We start from the raw sequence: 21,021 nt of genomic DNA, 5'->3' as shown, positions 1-21,021 counted from the left end.
AACAGAATATTTTCTGCCCATTACACTGTGAAAACCATTGAAACAGAAAATCTACAATATTCTCTTCTAAGAGATTGCTTTAAAATGAATTATTTTTATTACATTGACTAATATACAATTTTAAAGGCTTTTAGCATTCTGAAAAATTAAACTTACAAAATCCTCACATGAAGAGCATCCACAAAAGGAAACAACTAAAAAAGAAGCTGCGTGAGCTTCTTCCTCCTGGGGAACTCCAACATCAAATTTTCAGTCCTGGTTTCACTATAAAACGGCCTCCAGAGATTTTTTATCATCAACTTAAAAATACACTCTATAGACTACTCATTGTTCTCAGCATTCATCCGGTCTGAATGATAAGAGCACTGTAAAAAGATAAAGGAAGGGAAAAGGATATCCTCAACTGAAACCAAAAAGCTCAGAACAATGACAGCAAGTTCAAACACGACCGAGTTGCTTCTTTGATTACTTTCAGGTGCTTTTGCCACTGCGTCACCATCTTGTATAGCAATTTCCCAGCCCTAATAGGATGTGCAGAGAAATGACAATCAGTGGCTATAGTCATTCATTCATATAACAGGCATTTTTTGAGTGCTTACCATGGGATAAGTGTTAGAGATACAAAAGTGGACAAGCCAGATATGGTCACTGCCCTCATAGTGCTTACAGTATAACGAAAGAAACAGATGACAAAAGAGCAAATACACAAATAAACACTCAGAAACTGTAACAGTGCAGGTATGATTCTGAGAGAGAATAACAGAGGTAGACCTAATTTTAATAGGGAGGTCAGAGAAGGGTGTCAGAACAGGCAATAAATAAGCCTTTAATCTCCACAGCCTTCTAGTTAGGTATGTCAAGTATGTGAAAAGGCTAAGGGGATTCTACTCAACACCACTTCCTACACGTACCATTCCTTGGTCCTCCTGCCCTCTTTGTGCTTCCATGATAATTTTAATTCTATTATAGAGCTTTTCAAATGTAGTCCTGCCCTGTAGTTATTTACGTATACATGTCATATACCTGTTATACTATTATTAACCCCAAGACTAAAGTGACTCTAGATAAGAGGCATAGATATAAGAAACTACTGATCAAATCAGGTGTATTATTCCCATCTGCCTTACATGAATCATGTAAGGGCTGCACTAACAGCTAAATGTACATTCTCTCATTTGTTCTTCACAGAACACATGAAGCGGAGAGGCTGAATTTTTCCCACCACGCCATACTGCCTCCCCTTTCTTGCTCATATCTGAACCCCAACAGCACAAAGCACAACAGGCACGTGACTTGTTCATCAATGATTACTGAGTTGAACTGAGTAGAAAAAGTGAGAAGTGTAATGTGACAACAGAAGACCAAGTGACCTAGGCTGCACTTGGACCACACTGGTTAACTCTGCTCTGGGCCCTTGGGGCCACCAGTGAGACTCTGTTAGCCTCAGGAAATGTGAACAGATCCTAAAATTATCAAGTTAAAATCCAACTCAACTTTGAAAGGGTAGAAGAGTGGTAAACACAGAGGTGACTATGATTAATATTGATTCTCCCTAGCAAGAACAAGGCCCTTTCATCCTCCCACCAATTCCTGAGTGCCTACTGCATGTGCTTGGCTACACTAGATACAAGGCTAAAAGGCATAGACTTTGCTCTCAAAGAGGCCACAGTCTAGTGGAGATTAGCAAGCACAGAAACTATTTCTACACAAGGGATGCACACTATGAATGCGGGTAAGCACAGATGTTTGTTATGGAAGCAAAGAGGAGATGCAACCCAACTAACTGGTGGGACAGGCGGCTGCAGTGAAGCAAACTCGGAGAAGCTGATAATGCCTGTACCAAGACCCTGCCCACCTCTTTTCCAACATCATCTTCTACCACTTTCCCCTCTCATACTTCATAATTCAGAAATACTGTAGACATAGAATACTTTCTCAAGTCTCCAGGTTGCTGCATATGAATTTCCCCATCTGGAATACCCTCCTCCCTCACGTCATTACAGAAAACTCCTACCTCATCCTGCATCCATCCAAGCGTTGTCCCCTCCATCAAGCTTTCCAAGACAACCCCAGGCCCAGGAGAGAGTACTCCTTCTCCAGTGGAAAGAGTCCAGCTTTGTAGCCGGACAGTCTTGAACTGAAATGCTGATTGTGCCACTTTCCAGTTAGGTGAATTCCAGCAAATTTTTTCAGAGCTCTGAACCTCAGTTGCCTCATCTGTAAAAGGGGCTACTAATATCTTCCCTACAAGGTTGCAAGGATTCAAGGCAATGTGTATATAAATCCTTTACCATAGTAAAGGCTCAAAATTTACTGAATTATAGCAAATACTCCTTGATGATTGATAGCCATTTATAGCAAATACTCCTTGCTGATTGATAGCCATCAATAATTTTACCTTGTGGTATTAAAAAAAAACCATAAAAGTACATTACAACCATATGGATGTTTTCACAACATTTGGCATTTGACCCCGGGCAACCTGAAAAGCAGTTTGATGATATTTTCCCCAGGGACAAGTCAGTCCTCATAAAGGCAGTAAAAATAATGTAAGGTAACCTTTACATAAAGAATCTTCTATAAGGGAAAAGAGCTGCCACAAAGAATATAACCAAGAAGAAGTGTGCCTCAAAGGCTTATTACATTTAAAAAAAAATCTATGGAAAACAAACGGCATGTTCTGAGGGGAATTCCTCAGGAGTAATAATTATAGTCTGCCAACATTACTTACTATAGGACACTGCCTCCCTTTAAAACTATAATTCAAGCAGCCTACAATGAGAAGATAATTACAACTAATCGCAAGTGATGTTTCCATCCCACGGCTAGTACCTCTTAGACCTCCCCACTTTAAAAATAGTCTTTTTTTGTTTGTCCCCAGAATGGATGAGTATTAAACAACAAATAAATCTTCTCCCTTATGGTATCCTCCTTTGTCGTTAGTGTTTAGAAATATAATCCAAGTCAGGAAACCTCAAGTAAAAGCCCTGATATCAAACAAGCACATAAACACTGCGAAGGAAAATAAGATGGTGAATGAATAAAGAGGAAACGAATGTATCTTATTTCCACCTGCCCTTGGTGGGTGGGGGAACAACTCTAAATGGAATGATTGAACTATCAAGGGAAAATCTATCAGACTACTAAGAGATACCTAAGTCCCTTCCCCAAACAGAACCATCTTACTATAATAGAAGTAGTTTTCATTGTGCAATTCTCCTTCCTCTGAACTCTCATGCTATATACCTCTTTGCAATATTTCACACTCACTCTATAGCAAAGATTTTTGTTTCCAGGTCTTACCTCTCCTTTACAAAGGAACACTCATCTTTGTAAAGCCATGTAGTCTACATTGATGTTTTATAAAATGAAGGTTGTGATTCATTAGTGGGTTATAAACTCAATTTAGTGCATGATAATCAGCTTTGCTCTTTAACAAAATTGCACACTATTCAGCAACCTAGCTACAGAATTTAAAATTATGTCTATCAGAAAATTTGAAAAATCTAAATGCCCTGAATCATTATGCCCCTGTGGGTGTATTAATTCTAGGGCATGTGTGCTTTCTACTTGAAGGATAACTACCTGTTAAATCACATTCCAAGATGTAATTACTTCAGAAAATAAGAGCCATTTCACCAATAGAGCACAGGTAACAGCCAAATGAATGCTATAGACAGTAAGTACTAGGGAGCCCAGGGAAGGATAACTCATGCTAGGCTGGGTCAGTTGGGGAAGGTTTCCCTGAGGATGTGGGATTTAAGCAGGACCCAGTAAGGCCTGGATTGGAAAAGAGGAGAGAAGGAAGAAAAACCATAGTACCAGCTGGCCTAGACTGAGGCTGAAAGAACAGAGGGAGTGAAGAGGCTATTGTAATAGTCTAGCTTGGAATTTTATGGGCCTGTACCCATATATAGATGGTAACCCTGGGAGTGTAAAGGAAGGGGCAGAAACTAGGGAGGAATCATGGAAAGGTCTTGTTGATCGATTGGATTTTGGTGTGGAGGTGAAGGTGAGAGAATCAGATGTTTCCAAAGTATTCTATCCTGGGTGACCAGGAGGAGAGTAGTGCCATTAACAGTAATGTGAACAAGATCAAAGAAGTTTTAGAAGGGAGGGTTATGTAATAACATCAATATTTGCTATAGAAGTTTAACTTGCTTTGAACACCTATACCTCTGAGTTGCACTTAGGAATCCATATGAGGGATACTAAGTAGTATAAGCAGTACCTTATTCTTAAGGCACTCATTACGTGGCAGAATCAAGGCTGATACTCAGCCAGTTCCTAAAATATTGAAAAACTTCCATACCAGTTGGAAAATAATTACCGTAGCACCTTGAGTGATGCCCACCCCCTCTCTATGCCTACCTGCCCCACTGCCTCAGTCCCTTCTCCAGACCTCCAGATCTAAAGAATTAACCTACGGCACTGCAGAGGCCTCAGCTCTGTGACCAGCTCTGTTCTGATAGGGCAGTGTCTATGCCATATTGGCAGTAACTAGGCAAAATATAATAAAATCAAGTGCTAACAGCATTCAGAAGAGGGAGTAATCACTTCAACCTGGGCCAGTTATTCAAAGACCTGCTGAGGGTGTACACTAGGATACACTGATGGTTGTATCCTCAGGCTGCCCAGTCTAATGGGGACACCAACATATCAACAAATCATTGCAATCCAGGGTAGTACCACAGAAGAAGTATCTATAGGGCACAATAGGAGGCACAAAGGGGACAGGAGTCAATTACCCAGCCTGTGGGAGAGAAGCAAAGCAGTCCTATAAAATTTCATAGAGAAGTTGATGCAAGACCTGGGCAGTGAAGGATGAACAAGAGTTTGCTAGGCAGAGAAAGGAGGAAGAAAAACCATTCCAAGCAGAGAGATACCAGCACTGTATGAGCCACATCCCAGCATAGTGTGTACAAAACAATGAGCTGGGCAATGTGTAATGCCTCGCACACAGTGTCAATAATAAAGAACAATACATAATAAATATTAGAGAGTTCTTCCTAGCAGATTTACTCCTCTGATTATGTTTTTAAGGGTTGATCCTAAAATTCATTTGCTTGGTCTAAGCCTACACTAGCTGAGCAAAGGATAGGTCAGTCAAGATATCCTGGGAGGCATGGGGTCAGTCAATTTGGAATTTAAAAATGAAATATATGGAATCTGCAGATCAACTAGAGGTGCCTGCACTTGTTAGATATGTGTAAGCAAAGATGAGGGAAGTACAGTGCTGTGGTCTCCCATATCCACAGATGAGTGAGACCCAAGGTTGCTGCCATTGAGGAAATCACAGAGACGTACTCAGCAAATATGAACTCTCTTCACTTTTACAGTGTGATCATTTTCTAGAAATTAGGCTTCACAAAAAGGCAGACAAAAAGCTTGTTTTGGTCTGCACTGGCTGCATTGGTCATTGTCATTTAAAGCCATTTGTTCAACAGAAAGGAAGCATGGACGCCAAGGAGAAGGGAGTCATCACCGCTGCTTTCCAAAATTGTTGTATGTGCTGCTCCTTCAAAGGAAGAAGCCATCAGTGCTCAGGAAGCGACAGAGGTTTCCGACAGTTTTAAAGGATAGCGTCTGCAGTGTGACCCGTGGTTCAAACTGCATAAAAATAAAAATTCACTGACAAATGATAACAACTACTTCCTCACTTTCCTATCTGTTGAATCAGAGTCATTGTTTGGGTTATAGTTCCTTGTCTAAATTAGGTTATTAAATCACAGTGATGCTGGCCAAACATGCTAGTCATACACCATGAGGAAAACTTATTAAAAATGCCAATTGTGTCTCAAGGCTTAAACACACCCACACATGCACTTTTGCACTAATAAAATCTAACCAGTACCAAAGGCATCTATCAAAAACTTTGGGTTTTTTCCTCCTAAAAACCACAAATGTTCTATAATATAGTGGAAAGAGAAAGGAATTTGACGACAGATCTGAGTTTGAGTGCCAATTCTGCCATCTATTAGAGCTAGTTACTTTATGCCTTGTTTTCTTATGGGAAAAATGAAAAAACTAATACCTATCTCAGAGGGGTCTTGTAATGATTAAGTTGGATAATACACGCATGCAAGTGCCCAGTAAGAGCCTGCAGGAAGTGAGGACTTGATGTATTACTAATATATTTTTATAGTGTATTACTAGCATGCACCTCCCAAGTCTGAAACCACTACCAAACAAACATACAAACATACACAATGATATATGTTAAGTGTTTAATACTGCCACTTATGAGGAAGAAATTATGATATAAAACTTTAGCAATTTGTTCTGTGTTCACTTAAAAAAAAACATGCATGACCACGCAAAGTAAAATTAAGAAAAAAATTTGCAGCTATCTTGGGACTGATGACAGTAACAGGGCAATGACTTGGTGACAGTGAGAGGCTTTCATACACCAAATATGATGTGGTCTGGTATGTGAGAAGCTTTAGCTTTTGTGACTTTCTGTCCAATTACAAGTCACCAGTGGTGTGACAGTGCAATATACCTTTAGTACACATTCATCACTATATAAATTACATAGCTCTGAGGAAAGGCACATATTGCAGAAATAAAACATGATAACTTTGGGTATCTTATTTATAAAGAATTTAAAAATAATCTATAATAACACTTTGATCACTTCATATGGTGAAGATTATAAATCCACATCTCAAAGGACTGAGAAGGCAGGATAATATTACAATCATGGTTCAACAGCAAGGCTTCTCATCAAAGTAGTTAAAGAGATTAGCTGCAATTTTCAGTCTAATATCTTTTAAAATAATAACACTTTATTAAACAGAAGAATAGTACTATTATTCTAAACACAGTGCTAAAAGATGAGATCAGTATCCAGGCTTTTAAAGAAAACAAAAATACCCAGGTACAGTTAGCTGGACTTGACTCCCTAATCCAGGGGCTGGTAGACTTTCAAAAGCAGAGTGCCAAACAGGTGACCTCTGTTCCTTTGAGTTATTGGTCAGGAGGGGGACATGCAAGGACTTCTGCAAGTGGAGTGGAAGATGAACATTTGGCAGCGAGTAGTCCATGCAGCATAGATTAGGGACATTTACGTGAACTCTTATTAACTTATTCCAAGACAAATTCTGTACATAGACTGTTGGGAAAGCTTAAAATGAGTGAAAGAATTCACTAACAGAATTAGGGTAAGCTATACTGAGCACCAAGCTTAAGGCAACAAAGTTCTAAAGTAGTGACCTCACTCCTGCCTCACCAATTTAGTCTCCTCCTTTATTCTCTTGGAGAGGACCTTTTTGTGACCATCAATGGAAGTCTCTTAACATCCTTTATTCTAGAATGTATAGAGCCACCCAAAAACATCTCATAGTCCATTTTATCTTAGAAGGTTTCATAATCCCTTCTGTGCCCAACAAAGTTCCCATTCATTTAAAGCTCTTCTTTCTATAACACAAAGCCAAAGTCAGAAGAAAATTCTACACTGTTGAAACTTCCAATATGATTTTTTTGCTCTCCAAAATTACCCAACCTAGTGTTAGAAAAAGAATTGAGATTCCTCTTATTCCTCAACTTTATTACTATCTAATGTGGATTTCCTTAATAAAAGTGACTTTCGCAACTATCTCTAAACTAGGCCATGAATTACAAAATCTTCTGTCTAATCCAGAAATACAGCTAGTACAGAGGTGACATGGAGTAAGGATTTGATGTCAACAGAGCTCCGTTTATATCCTGGTGCTTTCAATGATCAAGCTATGTGATCACAGTTATATTACTTCACCTCTGAGCCCTTCATTCTTCTATAAAAAAAGATGTACCTCCCTGCAGGGTGAAAAACATATTAGGAGCACTTATGCAGTACATGTCACGAGGTGAATTCATCTACTCTGGTCAACAGAGCAGTGCTCTGCCCCACACCACTTCAACACCAAGCTATATGCTTAAAGTCAATGAAAGCTTCAGAGAAGGAATAGCCACACTATGAGTGTGTAAATGGAAATAGTGACAATACTGACCTCACAGTGTTGAGGGCCCATCTCCTGCCTCATCATCTCTGACTCCTTATCCCAGTCTTACTGACCTCCTTTTAGTTCCTTCAACATAGCCTGCTCTTTCCTAACTTAGGATCTTGTACACGATACACCCTCCACCTGGACAGAAATCTCAATCATCTCCCTTCTCCTGGCTAATTCCTACCCAGCTTTCTGGACTCTTCTTTAACACCATTGCTGCCTAGAGGATTCTCTAATACCCAAGACTTAGGACTCTATTGTAGATCCCACAACAAACTACTTCCTTAAAGCACACATCACACTTGCAATTTCTTGTCACTATCCTCTTTCCCACTAACCCGTAAACTTCATGAGGTCTGTCTTTGCTTTCCACTTATCCCCAGATACTAACACAGTGTATGGCACATAGGAAGAGTTCAACAAATATTTGATGAATGAATATATAACTGTGCTGCTTTACTACATAAATGTAAGATATTATATCAGCTATAATACTGCTATGATACTTCACTGTATCACATAACCAAATTGCAGAGCTACTCAAAGAAAGCTCCTAAAGAAATCTGCCTTTTCCTAACCGTTGTGGGCAGCCCTCACTATATGAGCAGCAAGAAAGAGAATATCATGAGCTTGACAGAGACAGCAGCTGCTCCTCTCCAGTTGCAGCACTGCAGGGCAACTTGGAACTAACTGACACGTAAATAATAGATACTAAGGATTTACAAATATACAGTTTCTTGGCCTCTGTTTGCAAATGAAAAACCAAAATCATAAAAAGAACCACCTTTACTTTCACTGATAAACACGGGCAGTTCACAATTGCCACAGAAGCGGCTGTTAAGGAGACTTTTTTTTTGAATTTATTTTTTTCCTTTTTCTCCCCAAAGCCCCCGGGTACACAGTTGTATATTCTTCGTTGTGGGTCCTTCTAGTTGTGGCATGTGGGACGCTGCCTCAGTGCGGTTTGATGAGCAGTGCCATGTCCGCACCCAGGATTCGAACCAACGAAACACTGGGCCACCTGCAGCGGAGTGCGCGAACTTAACCACTCGGCCACGGGGCCAGCCCCAAGGAGACATTTTTTATAACATGTTCATTCTTCACCCTCCCCCTAGCCCTTACCCAGACACAAAACAAAGAAACAACAGAAACCGCTGCACTCCCTCGCATGACTCTTTCTCTGTAGATACACTGGGCGAAGGGTCAGCACGGACAACTAGCCACAGCTTCCAGATCATCAAAACAAGAGATGAGAACAAGAAGGTCTGTTTTTATTTGCCTGACATTCTACCGTGTTCCCCAAAAGCATTTTAGTGGGAACCAAGTTTCTATACCCTTCCTCTCCCTACTACACACACAGTCCACACACACACACACACACACACACACACACACACACCTTCCTTACCTCAATATGTAGGGAAGCAGGAAAAGGGAAAGGGGGAAGACATAGATTCAATAAACATTTGTGAAGACAATCAGTAAAACAATGTGCAGTATGCTACGGAGGAGTACGGATACTTACAAGACAGGGTTCTTGCTTTAAAAAGGGACTAAGACAAGAGTACAAAAGATTGCAACACAAGGCTTGAGTAAGGCACATGCCATGAGAGAAGTATAAAGAAAGATCTGACCGATCACACACTTTCTGGGAGATTAAGAAATGGCTCCAGGAGAAGGCAGTGTCTGAGATGGGGCTTAAAAGATATATGGGATTGATAAACAAGGGAAGGCCATGGGAAAGGCAGTCTAGGCAAAAGGAACAACGTGGACTAAGGTATAGAAACAGGAAAGGAATGAGCATGTGTGGAGAACAGATAGCAAACTAGAAAGGTGGGAAGGCCTTGAATGCTACGGGATTTTGTTCTTAACAAAGCAAACAATAAGGAATCATTGCAGGTTCTGAGCAGAGAGTGGTGTGACTGGAGGAGAGGGGACTAATGTGACCCATGGGGACTGCAGTAGAGGAGGAACTGCAGGTAGCAAGGAGGACTAGTTAAAAGACTCTTCCAATCCATGGAAGGCAGTGATAGGGCTCACAACAGAGGATGAAAGCCATAAGTAAAAATAACGGATCTACTCTGAGGATGGAATCTACCCAACCTGGTAATTACAAGAGGTACAGGAGAAAGAAAAGCCAAAAATAACTGACATTTGAAGCTTTAGGGCCTTAATACTTTCTGTTCCCTCTCTGATCCAGTGTCCCTTCCTCAAAGAAATCTTCCTGAGATAAAGCCTTTCCCATCCGCTGTACCCCATACTGACACATACATATCACCTTGCTTCCTTGCCCTCCTCCAAAGCAATCATTACAGTCCATAATTATCTCATTTATTTAATGTTTATTTGTTTATTATCTACTTATTTCCTAGTCAGAAAATAAACTTCACATGAGCAGTCCATCTGCTGTCTCCACAAGCATGCCTGGCATATATGTAGACCCTCAATAAATATTTTTTAATGATAATAGTGCCCCCATGAGAAAGCTGGACCGAGTCATCACCTAACAAGATGAGTTCGGTTTTGAGTCAGACCTACAAAACCTCCAAGTAGAAACATCAGGAGACAGACTGAGATAGTGATTAAAACACTTAACACTCAGTGCCTCAGTTTCTCCATCAATAAATTGAGGATGGTAGTACCAAGACCGCATTAGGTCACTTTGAGAATTAATGAGCCAATATGTGTAAAGTGTTTAGAACACTGTCTAGTACATAGTAAGAGCTTGACAAATATTACCTATTATTATTACTAGGATTATTGTTGGAGAAATGGGTCAAAGAGAGAGGGGGAGAGAAGGAGAGAGAAACCTACAACTATGGACTTGGGAAGGATCTGCTAAGTGGCCCTGAGAGGAACCATGAGCTCTTATCTTTGAAAAGCAGACAGATCAGAGGGGCTGGAGACTTAGGGAAAATACAAGCTCTGGTCCTATTTAAGTGACCCTAATCCTGCCCCTCTCTTTGACACAGGTACAAATTCCTCTGGAAACCTTTCTTTCCTTTCCTCTCCCCCTCTTCTCCTCTTCAATTCAGTAAAATCTTAGGTTGAAATGGGGTAGAACAGAGCATTGTTCTATTTTTCTCCCATCTCCACGCAAATCAGTTCTTCATCCTTGCCCAGCTCTGTACAGAACACAAGGATGTAAAATACTTAAGGAAAAGATGTTAAAGCAGCCATGGCTAGGCAGCAAAAGAGGAACACAAGCAGTCCAAGAGTTTACCCGGAGGCATGGGGCTAGGTGACAGTCTGGAGTCGGAAGGCCCAGGTTCTGATGCTGCCACATACTGCCTATTTGAGCCAGGACAGGCCAACTGCTTTTTTCAATGGAGTATAAAACAATGCAGGTTCATTATAGACAATTTGAAAAATACAGAAAACTATAAAGAATAAAATGAAACATCACCCATACTTTTCCACCAGTTAATATTTTAGTATATTTTCTTTGTGCAGCTATAAACATATTTTAAACATATTTGACCCTGTCATGTGGTAGTTGATTTCTCTCTCAAACCTCTCCCACCACTGGGACTGAAGGTGGCCTAGGTATTCTCATCATTCCTAATTCTCCCTCCCTCTTCCCCAACCCATTGCTTCTAAATATTATGTCATCAAAGTATACCACCCACTACTCTTGCTACAATCATCTACTGACAGCTGCTTCACTTTCCCTCATGCCTTGAAGATTTTAGCTCCTTGTTTACTGTCACTCCAACATAACTCTTTTCGAAATTCTCAGTGATTTCAATATCCTGGCTCCTTAATTCCTGTTTCTCCTCTCCTCCAATGACCTTGTCCTCCACCTACCCTGGTCATTAAACCATGGTCAAACCCTAGATCTTGTCAGTCCCAGTAACCGTAATCCCGCCATACCCTCAATTTCAAGTATTCTACTTGCTCTTATCTTTCCAGCTCACTCCCTCTACTACTATGATTCCCCAAATCCTTCAACCTCCTACTATCCACCCTTCCACTGTCCCTCAACCCATCCTCACTCCCCTCCTTACTTGGTTTAAATTCCATAGCCCACGAGTAGAATCACTCCCTTGCATACACCCCTCAGCCCCCACATCTCTCTCTTTCTTTCACTCATTTGGCAAAAAACGCAATCCTGGTTAAAAACAACTCTCCACCAACTCCACATCCATACCCAAGAAACTGAATGTAGCTGGAAAAACATATAGCCATGTCATGTGGTTTTACTAACTTGCATGAGACTTCAAAACTGCCCTGCCATCAAATTCTATTTCCCTAGTCCATTTACTTTCCTTCTCTGCTAGAGGAGTATTTACATTGTCTCTCTTCCTCTTTGTCCTCATCCTCTACTACTCTCTCCCTTAGGCACAACCCTGTGGCCACATTGCTTTAAAAGGCGTTCTTGTATTAGCCCTGCCACTAACTCATGTTGTTACCTTGGGCAAGGTGCAGTTGCTCCCACCAGGCATGCACCTACCTCCAGGTTTTTATACTTGTTCTTCCCTACGCTTTGAATGCTTTTCCCCCCATGCCTAGAATAGTGCCTAGCACATAGTAGGTACTTAATAAAAACTGAGTAATGAATTTGGAAACAAATTGTACATTCATTTTCTATTTTGTTTCCATTTATCATTAACTCATGAACATTTCCCTACATTGTCAGATATACTTAAAGGCCATTATTTTTAAGGGCTAATAATATTTCATTATATGGATATATCACAAATCATTTACAATTTGGGACTGAAAAACCAGGAGATTTACAAGTTGGATATTTTGGATGTTTCCTCTTTTGATCTTTTCTGAACCTCAGAAGCCTCACCTCTAAAAATGAGAATGATATCTACCTCACAGGATTGTTGTAAAGATTGAATGCATAACATAAACAGATACAGACATCAGTTTTGTTACCACTGCTTACAACACAGAGGCATCATGATGTCAACTGAAAGATCATAAAACTTGAAAGCAACAGATTAAAATGTAACTCACAATATTGTTCCCTAACAGCTTGATGAAGACACTTAAACTCTACGAACCTAAATTAAATCAGCTATTTTTAAAAGTGATTACAATAATTAAAAACAGATATGTAAAAGAGTTTAGCATATTATCTGGCCCAGATTAGATAATCAGTAAACGTTAACTCATTCACTGCTCATACACAATAACTAGGACTTTTCTTAAACTGTGAACCAGAAGCAAAAAGACTTTTATAAATTCCCCAATAACATACATACCATCAATGCAGAATTTTCCTTTTTGATGAACAATTATCCAACACTTAAAAGCAAATCTAAGATTTTTTATATAAATCTCTATATGTATTTTGTTTCTTTCATATAAAAAAGACACGGAAAAGGGGCCAGCCCAGTGGCACAGTGGTTAAGTCTGCATGTTCCGCGTCTCAGAGGCCCAGGGTTCGCCGGTTCGGATCCCAGGTGTGGACATGGCACCGCTCGGCAAAAGCCATGCTGTGGTAGGCGTCCCACATATAAAGTAGAGGAAGATGGGCATGGATGTTAGCTCAAGGCCACTCTTCCTCAGCAAAAAGAGGAGGATTGGCAGTAGTTAGCTCAGGGCTAATCTTCCTCAAAAAAAAAAAAAGAAAAGACACATAAAACAATTATTTTTAATTACTGAATAACATATGAATAAATACACTCATTTTTTTAATCACATGCTTCAATGTGTGAATGTGTGTATATCTATCTATCTATCTATCTATCTATGGCAGGGCAGTGAACTATAACGATGATGATAAGTTGAGCAAGAAACCATTAAGTAGACCAATCTCACTTCAGGGATATTTTTTTGAAGCAATCTCTGAGTTACAGCCATATAAATGCCAAGAAATTACAAATTTATCAGTTCTTTCTCATTTTTTTCAGATACACATTTGAGTATATACAATTGCAAGAGTCAACAAGTACAATGTGAGGTTCTCCAGGATGTAATCATCTCTGCCTCCCCAGGACCTAGTCCAGGGCCTGACATACAAAAGGAACTGGATGAACCCTGAGTAGGTGGATGGGTGTATGAGTATGGTAGCCATTAGTGCTATATCTCCTTCTGGGCACTTCAAATTCAATACTTTTCTTCTTCCCATCCTGTGGTTAGATGCAGCAATTTAACCTGTTCTGGCCAATGAAGTGAGAAAGAAAGTGAGATGTCTCATATCCAGGCTGGAGCATTTATACGCTAGCACAAATCCTTCCATGTTCTTCTTCCACTCTACAGTGATCATGAAAGCACATGTTGAAAGAAAACCTCTATCAGTCACTCAATCTCTAAGTGAATGTAATGAGCAGAACCCTCTGCTTACCCCAATGGAAATACAATATCAGTCACAAATTTCTGAAATAAGTCACTTAAATTTTAGAGTTTTGGGGCTGGCCCCGTGGCCGAGTGGTTAAGTTCGCGCGCTCCGCTGCAGGCGGCCCAGTGTTTCGTCGGTTCGAATCCTGGGCGCGGACATGGCACTGCTCGTCGGACCACGCTGAGGCAGCGTCCCACATGCCACAACTAGAGGAACCCACAACGAAGAATACACAACTATGTACCGGGGGTGTTTGGGGAGAAAAAGGAAAAAATAAAATCTTTAAAAAAAAAAAAAAAAATTTTAGAGTTTTGTTACAACAGCATAAGTTAGCTTATCCTGTCTAGCACAACAAGCCAGGTAATGACATTTATTTTAGAACTAGAAACTTATGAGTTTATTTTCAGAAAAACAAAATGGTACAGATAAGCAGTTTATCTTGAACACATAACTTAACCTCTCTGTATGAAGTTCTCTCACCTAGAAAGTGGAACAGTAATAGCGTCTACCTCATCGGACAGCTATAGGGATTAAGTAAGTCAATGTTCATTAAGTACTTAGCAGAGCGCTTAGGGTATATAAAGCTTTCAATAAATGGTAGCAGATTATTGTTATTATTAACGCATTAGACACGTACGCACTGCATATTTCAGTTTACTCTCCCACCTCTCACTCCTTATTCATTTTAATTTATAGCCAATCTTTTCCATCCAAAAAATCTTTATTAAGAACTACTATGCAAAGGGAACCATGCAAGGCACTAGGAATCAAGACAAATAAGATAAAGACATATTGTCAACGATTCTTCTTTCTTCAATCTACCCATAACCAAGCAAACTTAAAAATCATAAACATAAATACAATGCTCTATGTTATAAATATTGTGCAGTGGTAGAGTGGCATGATTTTTAATTTAAAACACTTCACATGATATGAGTCTATGTCTTACTCAAAATTGAGATGGAAAAAGTGTCTAGGTCTGATCTACCAAAGGCAATTAATGTTAGGGCAAAAAACAGAACTTGTGCTTACATCCCCACTGTTCCTAATACAGTCTCCTGTGACAAGAGGCACTCAGTAAACAGAATTACAGATGCATCAGAGATCAGCAGATCCAATCCTCTTATGTTACATATTAGGACACTGAGATCTAGAGTTAAGCAACTTGCCCAAAGTAACAACATGAGTTAGTGGCAGGGCTAATACGAGAACCTAAACTCTGAAAATGTTTTAAGTGCCTAAAGCACAATGTTCCTGCAATATCCTGACAGAGAGATATAACATGACAATGCAAAATCTAAAATTAATTTTTACTGTGAAATTACATTTTAGAATTAACTAGTAATACATTCAAAACTCTACAATCAGAAAGACTGTGTTAGATTTAGTATGATCATCAAAAAGAGAAGGCATTTAGGGGGCTGGCCCCGTGGCTGAGAGGTTAAGTTCGCGTGCTCCGCTGCAGGCGGCCCAGTGTTTCGTTGGTCCGAATCCTGGGCGCGGACATGGCACTGCTCATCAAACCACGCTGAGGCAGCGTCCCACATGCCACAACTAGAAGGACCCACAATGAAGAATATACAACTATGTACCGGGGGGCTTTGGGGAGAAAAAGGAAAAAATTAAATCTTTAAAAAAAAAGAGAGAGAAGGCATTTGGAAAAACCTAAAAGGATACATTCATTATCATATTTTCCCCTCCACAATTGACTAAAACTCAAAATAGTATACAAAAAAAATAGAAATAGCTTCATATGACTTTCTGTATGTATCAGTCTTGTGTGAAAGAAAATTATTTCAAACAAGGAAAAAAGTTAAATTTCTATGCCTTACTTACAAGTATTAAATTACATCCCACTGATAAAAAGGCACATATGTACTATTTATGTAATGGAAAAGAGTTCACACAGATTTCCATTCTTTCCAGAATAACTATTTTAGGTATGATAAGGGATGATTTAAGTGCTTTATTCTGACTGGAGAGGAGTTAAGTTAAAGCCACACACATTAAAAAACTGCAGGATAAAATAAAAATAAATCTACCATTTATTGAGTGTCTACCAAGTGATATAAACTGTGCTAAATAAACACTTTACACATACCAGTTTATTTCACAACAAATGTGTGGGATGAGTAGTATAATTATCCCCATTTTGCTGATTATAAAAATGGAAGCTCAGAGTAACTTGTCTGAAGGTATTCAGGTAGAAGTAGAAACATAACTCATTCTCAAACCTCTATGGCAGTCAAGCTCTATCAAGTTCCTGACCTTCCATAATATAGATCCAGGTCAATTCATCTAAGGAATGGACTACATGATCTCCAAGACCCCTTCTGACAATGATTCTGTGAGAAAAACCAGAAATCAGTTCAGAATTTACATAATATTTGTGACGGTATACTCCAGTTCTAAGGCGAAGGCCAGCAGTAGATGAACCAATAAGAGGAGAAGAGGGAAAAAGTAAGAAGAAGAAGAGGAGGAGGAGAAAGAGCAATAGGCCTTTGCAAGGGGCCCAAGACCGCTACGTTTTACTAGACATCAGGGACACCATGACAAGAGTGGGAAGGGGGAACCTAGAACAGGAGTTGAAAGTAGAACCGTAAGAGATGTACATAAATCAAAAGAGCTTAGCCCACTGGTGTGATTGCCTCACAGCATACAAGGAAGGAGCTGTGGGAAGGCCTTGCCGCAGCCGGGGACCATGAGCTCAACGCTGGGCTAAGACGCAGAGTTCTAACATAAACACTGGTCAGCAGTTAAAGAGGAAGAGTTGAGTATAGGTGACTGACCACTAGGTTTCTAGAAGAGGCATTACTGCAACTGTCATGCATGCGGATGAATCTGAAATGTATGACACTCTGGAGAGTGTGGTTCTAGGACAGTATGGGGAAGGAACCAGCAGTTATGCCATCAAGTTCTTTAAGTTCCTACCACGTTCCAGGCAGTGAGCACGTGCTTTCATGTGTTACCATATTTAACCCTCACAACAACATTGGTAGATGTGATAGTTAATTTTACATGTCAACTTGCTGGGCCACGGTGCCCAGATATTTGGCCAAATATTCTGAATGTTTCTGTGAAGGTGTTTTTTGGATGAGATTAACATTTAAATCAGTAGTCTCTGAGTAAAACAGATTTATCTTCCATAATGTGAGTAGGCCTCATTTAATCAGGTGAAGGCTTAAATAGCACAAAAGACTGACCTCTCCTGAGCAAGAAGGAATTCTGCAGGCAGTGCCTTTGGACTCAAATTGCAACTCTTCCCTGAGTCTCCAGCCTGCCAGCTTACCCTGCAGATTTTAGATTTATCAAGCCTCCACAATCATATGAGCGAATTCCTTAAAATAAATCAGTCTCTCTCCAAGGAGAAAGAGATATACACACACACACAGACACATCCTATTGGTTCTGTTTCTCTAGAGAACCCCGACTAATACAGTAGATATTATTCTCTATTTCACCCCTGAGGAAGACGATGGCCTGAAAGGACCCATTCTCTTTCCTCAGGACTCACAGTCTTATCTGAGGGGCTGGGGTGGGAGGTGGAGGGTAAGCAGAAGCAGAGAAACTTTGTAACCACAGGCCACCCATCCCAAGGAGCTCTTTACAACACTGGCATCACACATGCACCCAGAGCCTTGAAGTGCCCAAGTGATATACTATCCTTTGTCTAGTCTCCTGATTCAGTTATTCTGGATAAAAGAAATCAAATATTCCTACTAAATCAACCATTTGAAGATTTCTAAAGAAGAGAAAAAATAATTGGTAAAGACAGGAAGTAAAAAATGAAAAGTAAACAAAAAATGATTTATGTCAATTAAATGATGGTAGACTTTGCTTCATTTAGGCTTTCTTTGGATAGTCATTCATTCACTCCCTCAACAAATATTAATCTTGTGCTTTATATTTTTTATGGGTTCTTCTGGGTAGTGGAGGGTGCCACCTGGCTGGGGGATACATACAAAATAGTAAGCGTGCAGAGTGAAAAAAGACCAACTAAGTTGCTCTAAATTTAAGAAGATTTCACAGAAGAGGTAACATTTCAGCTGGGATAGAAGTATGAGTTTAACTAGTGGAGAAGAGGGATGGTACTCTAGATAGAATTTCTGACACAGCAACATTCAACTGAGTCTGTGTTGCTAAAAGTGTATGTGTGTGTTGGGGGGCAGGGGGCAAGTGGGGCTTATGGCACGATACGAAGCTGGAAAGGCCAGCTGGGGTTATGCAGTGGGGAACAATGCCAAGGAGTTTGACCTTTATCCTGCAAGTCATCAGAGTTATGAAGGATTTCTCAGCAGGAGAGGGATAGGGCCACGGGCTAAACTTTTTACAGAGACCATTCATGGAGCTTATGTGCATATAAGGACAGCTGGGAATAGCTTAGCCAGCTGGACAGATATAACCACAGATAAAGAAAATCATTATAAAGTTTGATAAAAATTAAACCTCAAATAAAAACTGAGCCTTACAGTTATAATAATAATATTTAATATTAAAAGGCATAAAAAGTATTTCACGTGCTCTAACTAAAAAAATTAAAGTTGGTTTACACATACATAGTCAGTCCCAACTAAAAATCTACAGTCCAGAAATTAGCTACTATATAACCATTATATGCAATAAATACATATACGAAGTTTTTCTTAAAAAACAAAATAAAACTCAATTGTAATTGATGTAAGGAAAATTATTATTATGGTAATAAACATACAAGTGGAATCTGTCCTAATATATTAACTAAATGTAAGCCAGAAGGGTAAAGGTGGCTGAGTAAAGCCAAACAGATTTTGCAAATCACCAAAAATGGAAAAAGAACTGACCTTAAATTATATTTCTAAAGAGCAAAGTGATCAAGAAAAGAATTTACAGTGAAGGAATATAAATTTGGCACTAAGAGATCATCTGGTCTCTTCTACCCCTTCGTTCCCCCCTTTTCTGCTGATAGTTCTCTCTTTTTCATCATTCCTAAAGGGATTTTAGAGACACTCGTTTGGATAGTTTCCCTTCAGTTTTACTACAGCAATCAAACTCTGCAAACAGTCGTAAACAGAATCCCAGTAGATAAAACAGATACAGGCATATAGCTCAGGCTGAAAGAGGTCAGGGAGAAAGGGGGTACTAGAGCACCCTGACGTGGCTTCAGCTTGGGCCTTCACCCACCATCCCTCTGAGACAGCTCCCCAAAGAGCCCTTAATTTTCCTCAGTAAAATGTAAAACACATTGGTCCTCGTCCAAATCTCTCAATTTACAAATGAGGAAACTGTAGCCTAGAGAGTTAATTTAAGTGAGTTGCCTGAGAAAAATACCCATTTCCTGGTAACTCTGCTACAACTAAAATGCTTTCTCTTCCTCATAAACTCTAATTTAAATTTCTGGGTTAAAAACCATTTCCTACATGTTATTCTACAAATTCATGCCATCCCTCTATCCCAAATTCCTATTCAAAATTCCTATAGATCAGTAACCATCAATTTAATAAGTGCCTACTTGAGGCCAGATACTCTGCTAGGGACATGTCATCTGCTCTCATTTAAACATCACCAAATCCTCAGATCAAGAAACTGGGATCAGAGAAGTACTGTGACTTATCCAAGGTCACAGAACTAGCAGAGTGGCATCCTGGTCTATCTGACTCCTAAAGCCAAATCTTAGATTCTTGCACTCTCTAATCCCAATCTTTCCCAAATCTTTGTTTACACGGAGATTTTTACATGTTTACACAGGCTCCTAGAAATACAGAACTGTAAGAGAACCTGTCATTTCACACAGCATGGACTTTTCCATCCAGGCCTGTTGGGAATCCCTTATGCTAAGGCCAAGCACAAAGGCATCAAACCTATCTTAAACCTCTAAACTCAAGCTTCAGAGCCATGGAGATGCTAAACCCCCACCCCCGCTCCCACCCTCAAATCTTGACATACTCCTACAACTTCCTTTACAAGCATGGCTACATATATATTGTCCTATGCAGAAAAGGGAAGGTTAAAAACTCTTAATAAAAGGATTAAAAATCAACTTTGAGCTGAACATGAAATGACAGGTTGGCATTTTAAGTTTAATAAATATTAGATATTATCTAATAAGATTGGAAATTTGTATTTAGGGGCTGTTTTTGGACAAAGGATGACTGTCACCACGGAGCAGGGACCAGAGCTGGCATTAAATAATTTGAATTTGGTGGGAGGTGAAAGGAATTTGGATTAGGGCATTCTCTAGGAGGAGGAGTTGAAGTGACTGTTGTGGCCAACTGCTGAAGACAGTGTGGAGCCAGGGTTGATATTAAATTACTGATAACGGGAGGAGAGATTTTAAACAGAACGGGGACTTAGGGCCACCATCTGGAAACTGTGAGCCAAAGACCGGACAAGTCCTAGGCATCAGGGGTCTGAAATTCCTGGTGGGCTCCCGTGCCTGGGGTCCCGTCGGTTGGGCTGGGGACTGAGAAGCCCTAGTCCCTCCCGCCCACCCGCCTTACCTTTTGTTGGATGTAGTGAATCGAGTACTTTATGTCTATAGCGGGGCGGGATGTTAATCTGGTTGACAAGTGCAGGTTGCTGAGGGCCTTCAGGGCCGGCGGTACGGGGATGGGGGCCCCGGGCGTCAGGAAAGCGAGGAGCAGGAGCAGAAGGGCGCGGCGCTCCATGGCTCAGGTTGGCGGCTGCAGTCTGAGTGGGAAGGAGACCGGCAGATGCAGGCAGCTTGAGCAGGGTCCAGCCCGCAGCTCCGCCTGCCGCAGA

The 21,021-nt window shown here is 40.2% G+C and overlaps 1 protein-coding gene across 6 annotated transcripts in view; it reads right to left on the bottom strand.

Moving 5' to 3' along the window:
- PRCP (prolylcarboxypeptidase) overlaps positions 1–21,021 on the bottom strand; it is a 63,811-nt gene that overhangs the window by 41,644 nt on the left and 1,146 nt on the right. For 3 of the 6 annotated variants that reach the window (XM_070623989.1, XM_070623990.1, XM_070623991.1), the window contains exon 2: positions 20,760–20,949. The exons of 2 other annotated variants lie outside the window; for them this stretch is intronic. In XM_070623989.1, coding sequence (XP_070480090.1) covers positions 20,760–20,927 — 168 coding nt within the window. In that variant the 5' untranslated portion in view covers positions 20,928–20,949. Of the gene's footprint in view, positions 1–2,014; positions 4,275–20,759; positions 20,950–21,021 lie in introns of those variants that run through there. One more of the 6 variants, XM_070623992.1, reaches the window with a different exon arrangement.

The sequence above is a fragment of the Equus przewalskii genome, chromosome 6 (assembly GCF_037783145.1).
Source record: "Equus przewalskii isolate Varuska chromosome 6, EquPr2, whole genome shotgun sequence".
Lineage (NCBI taxonomy): Eukaryota > Metazoa > Chordata > Mammalia > Perissodactyla > Equidae > Equus > Equus przewalskii.
This window is presented reverse-complemented; position numbering and strand designations above follow the sequence as displayed.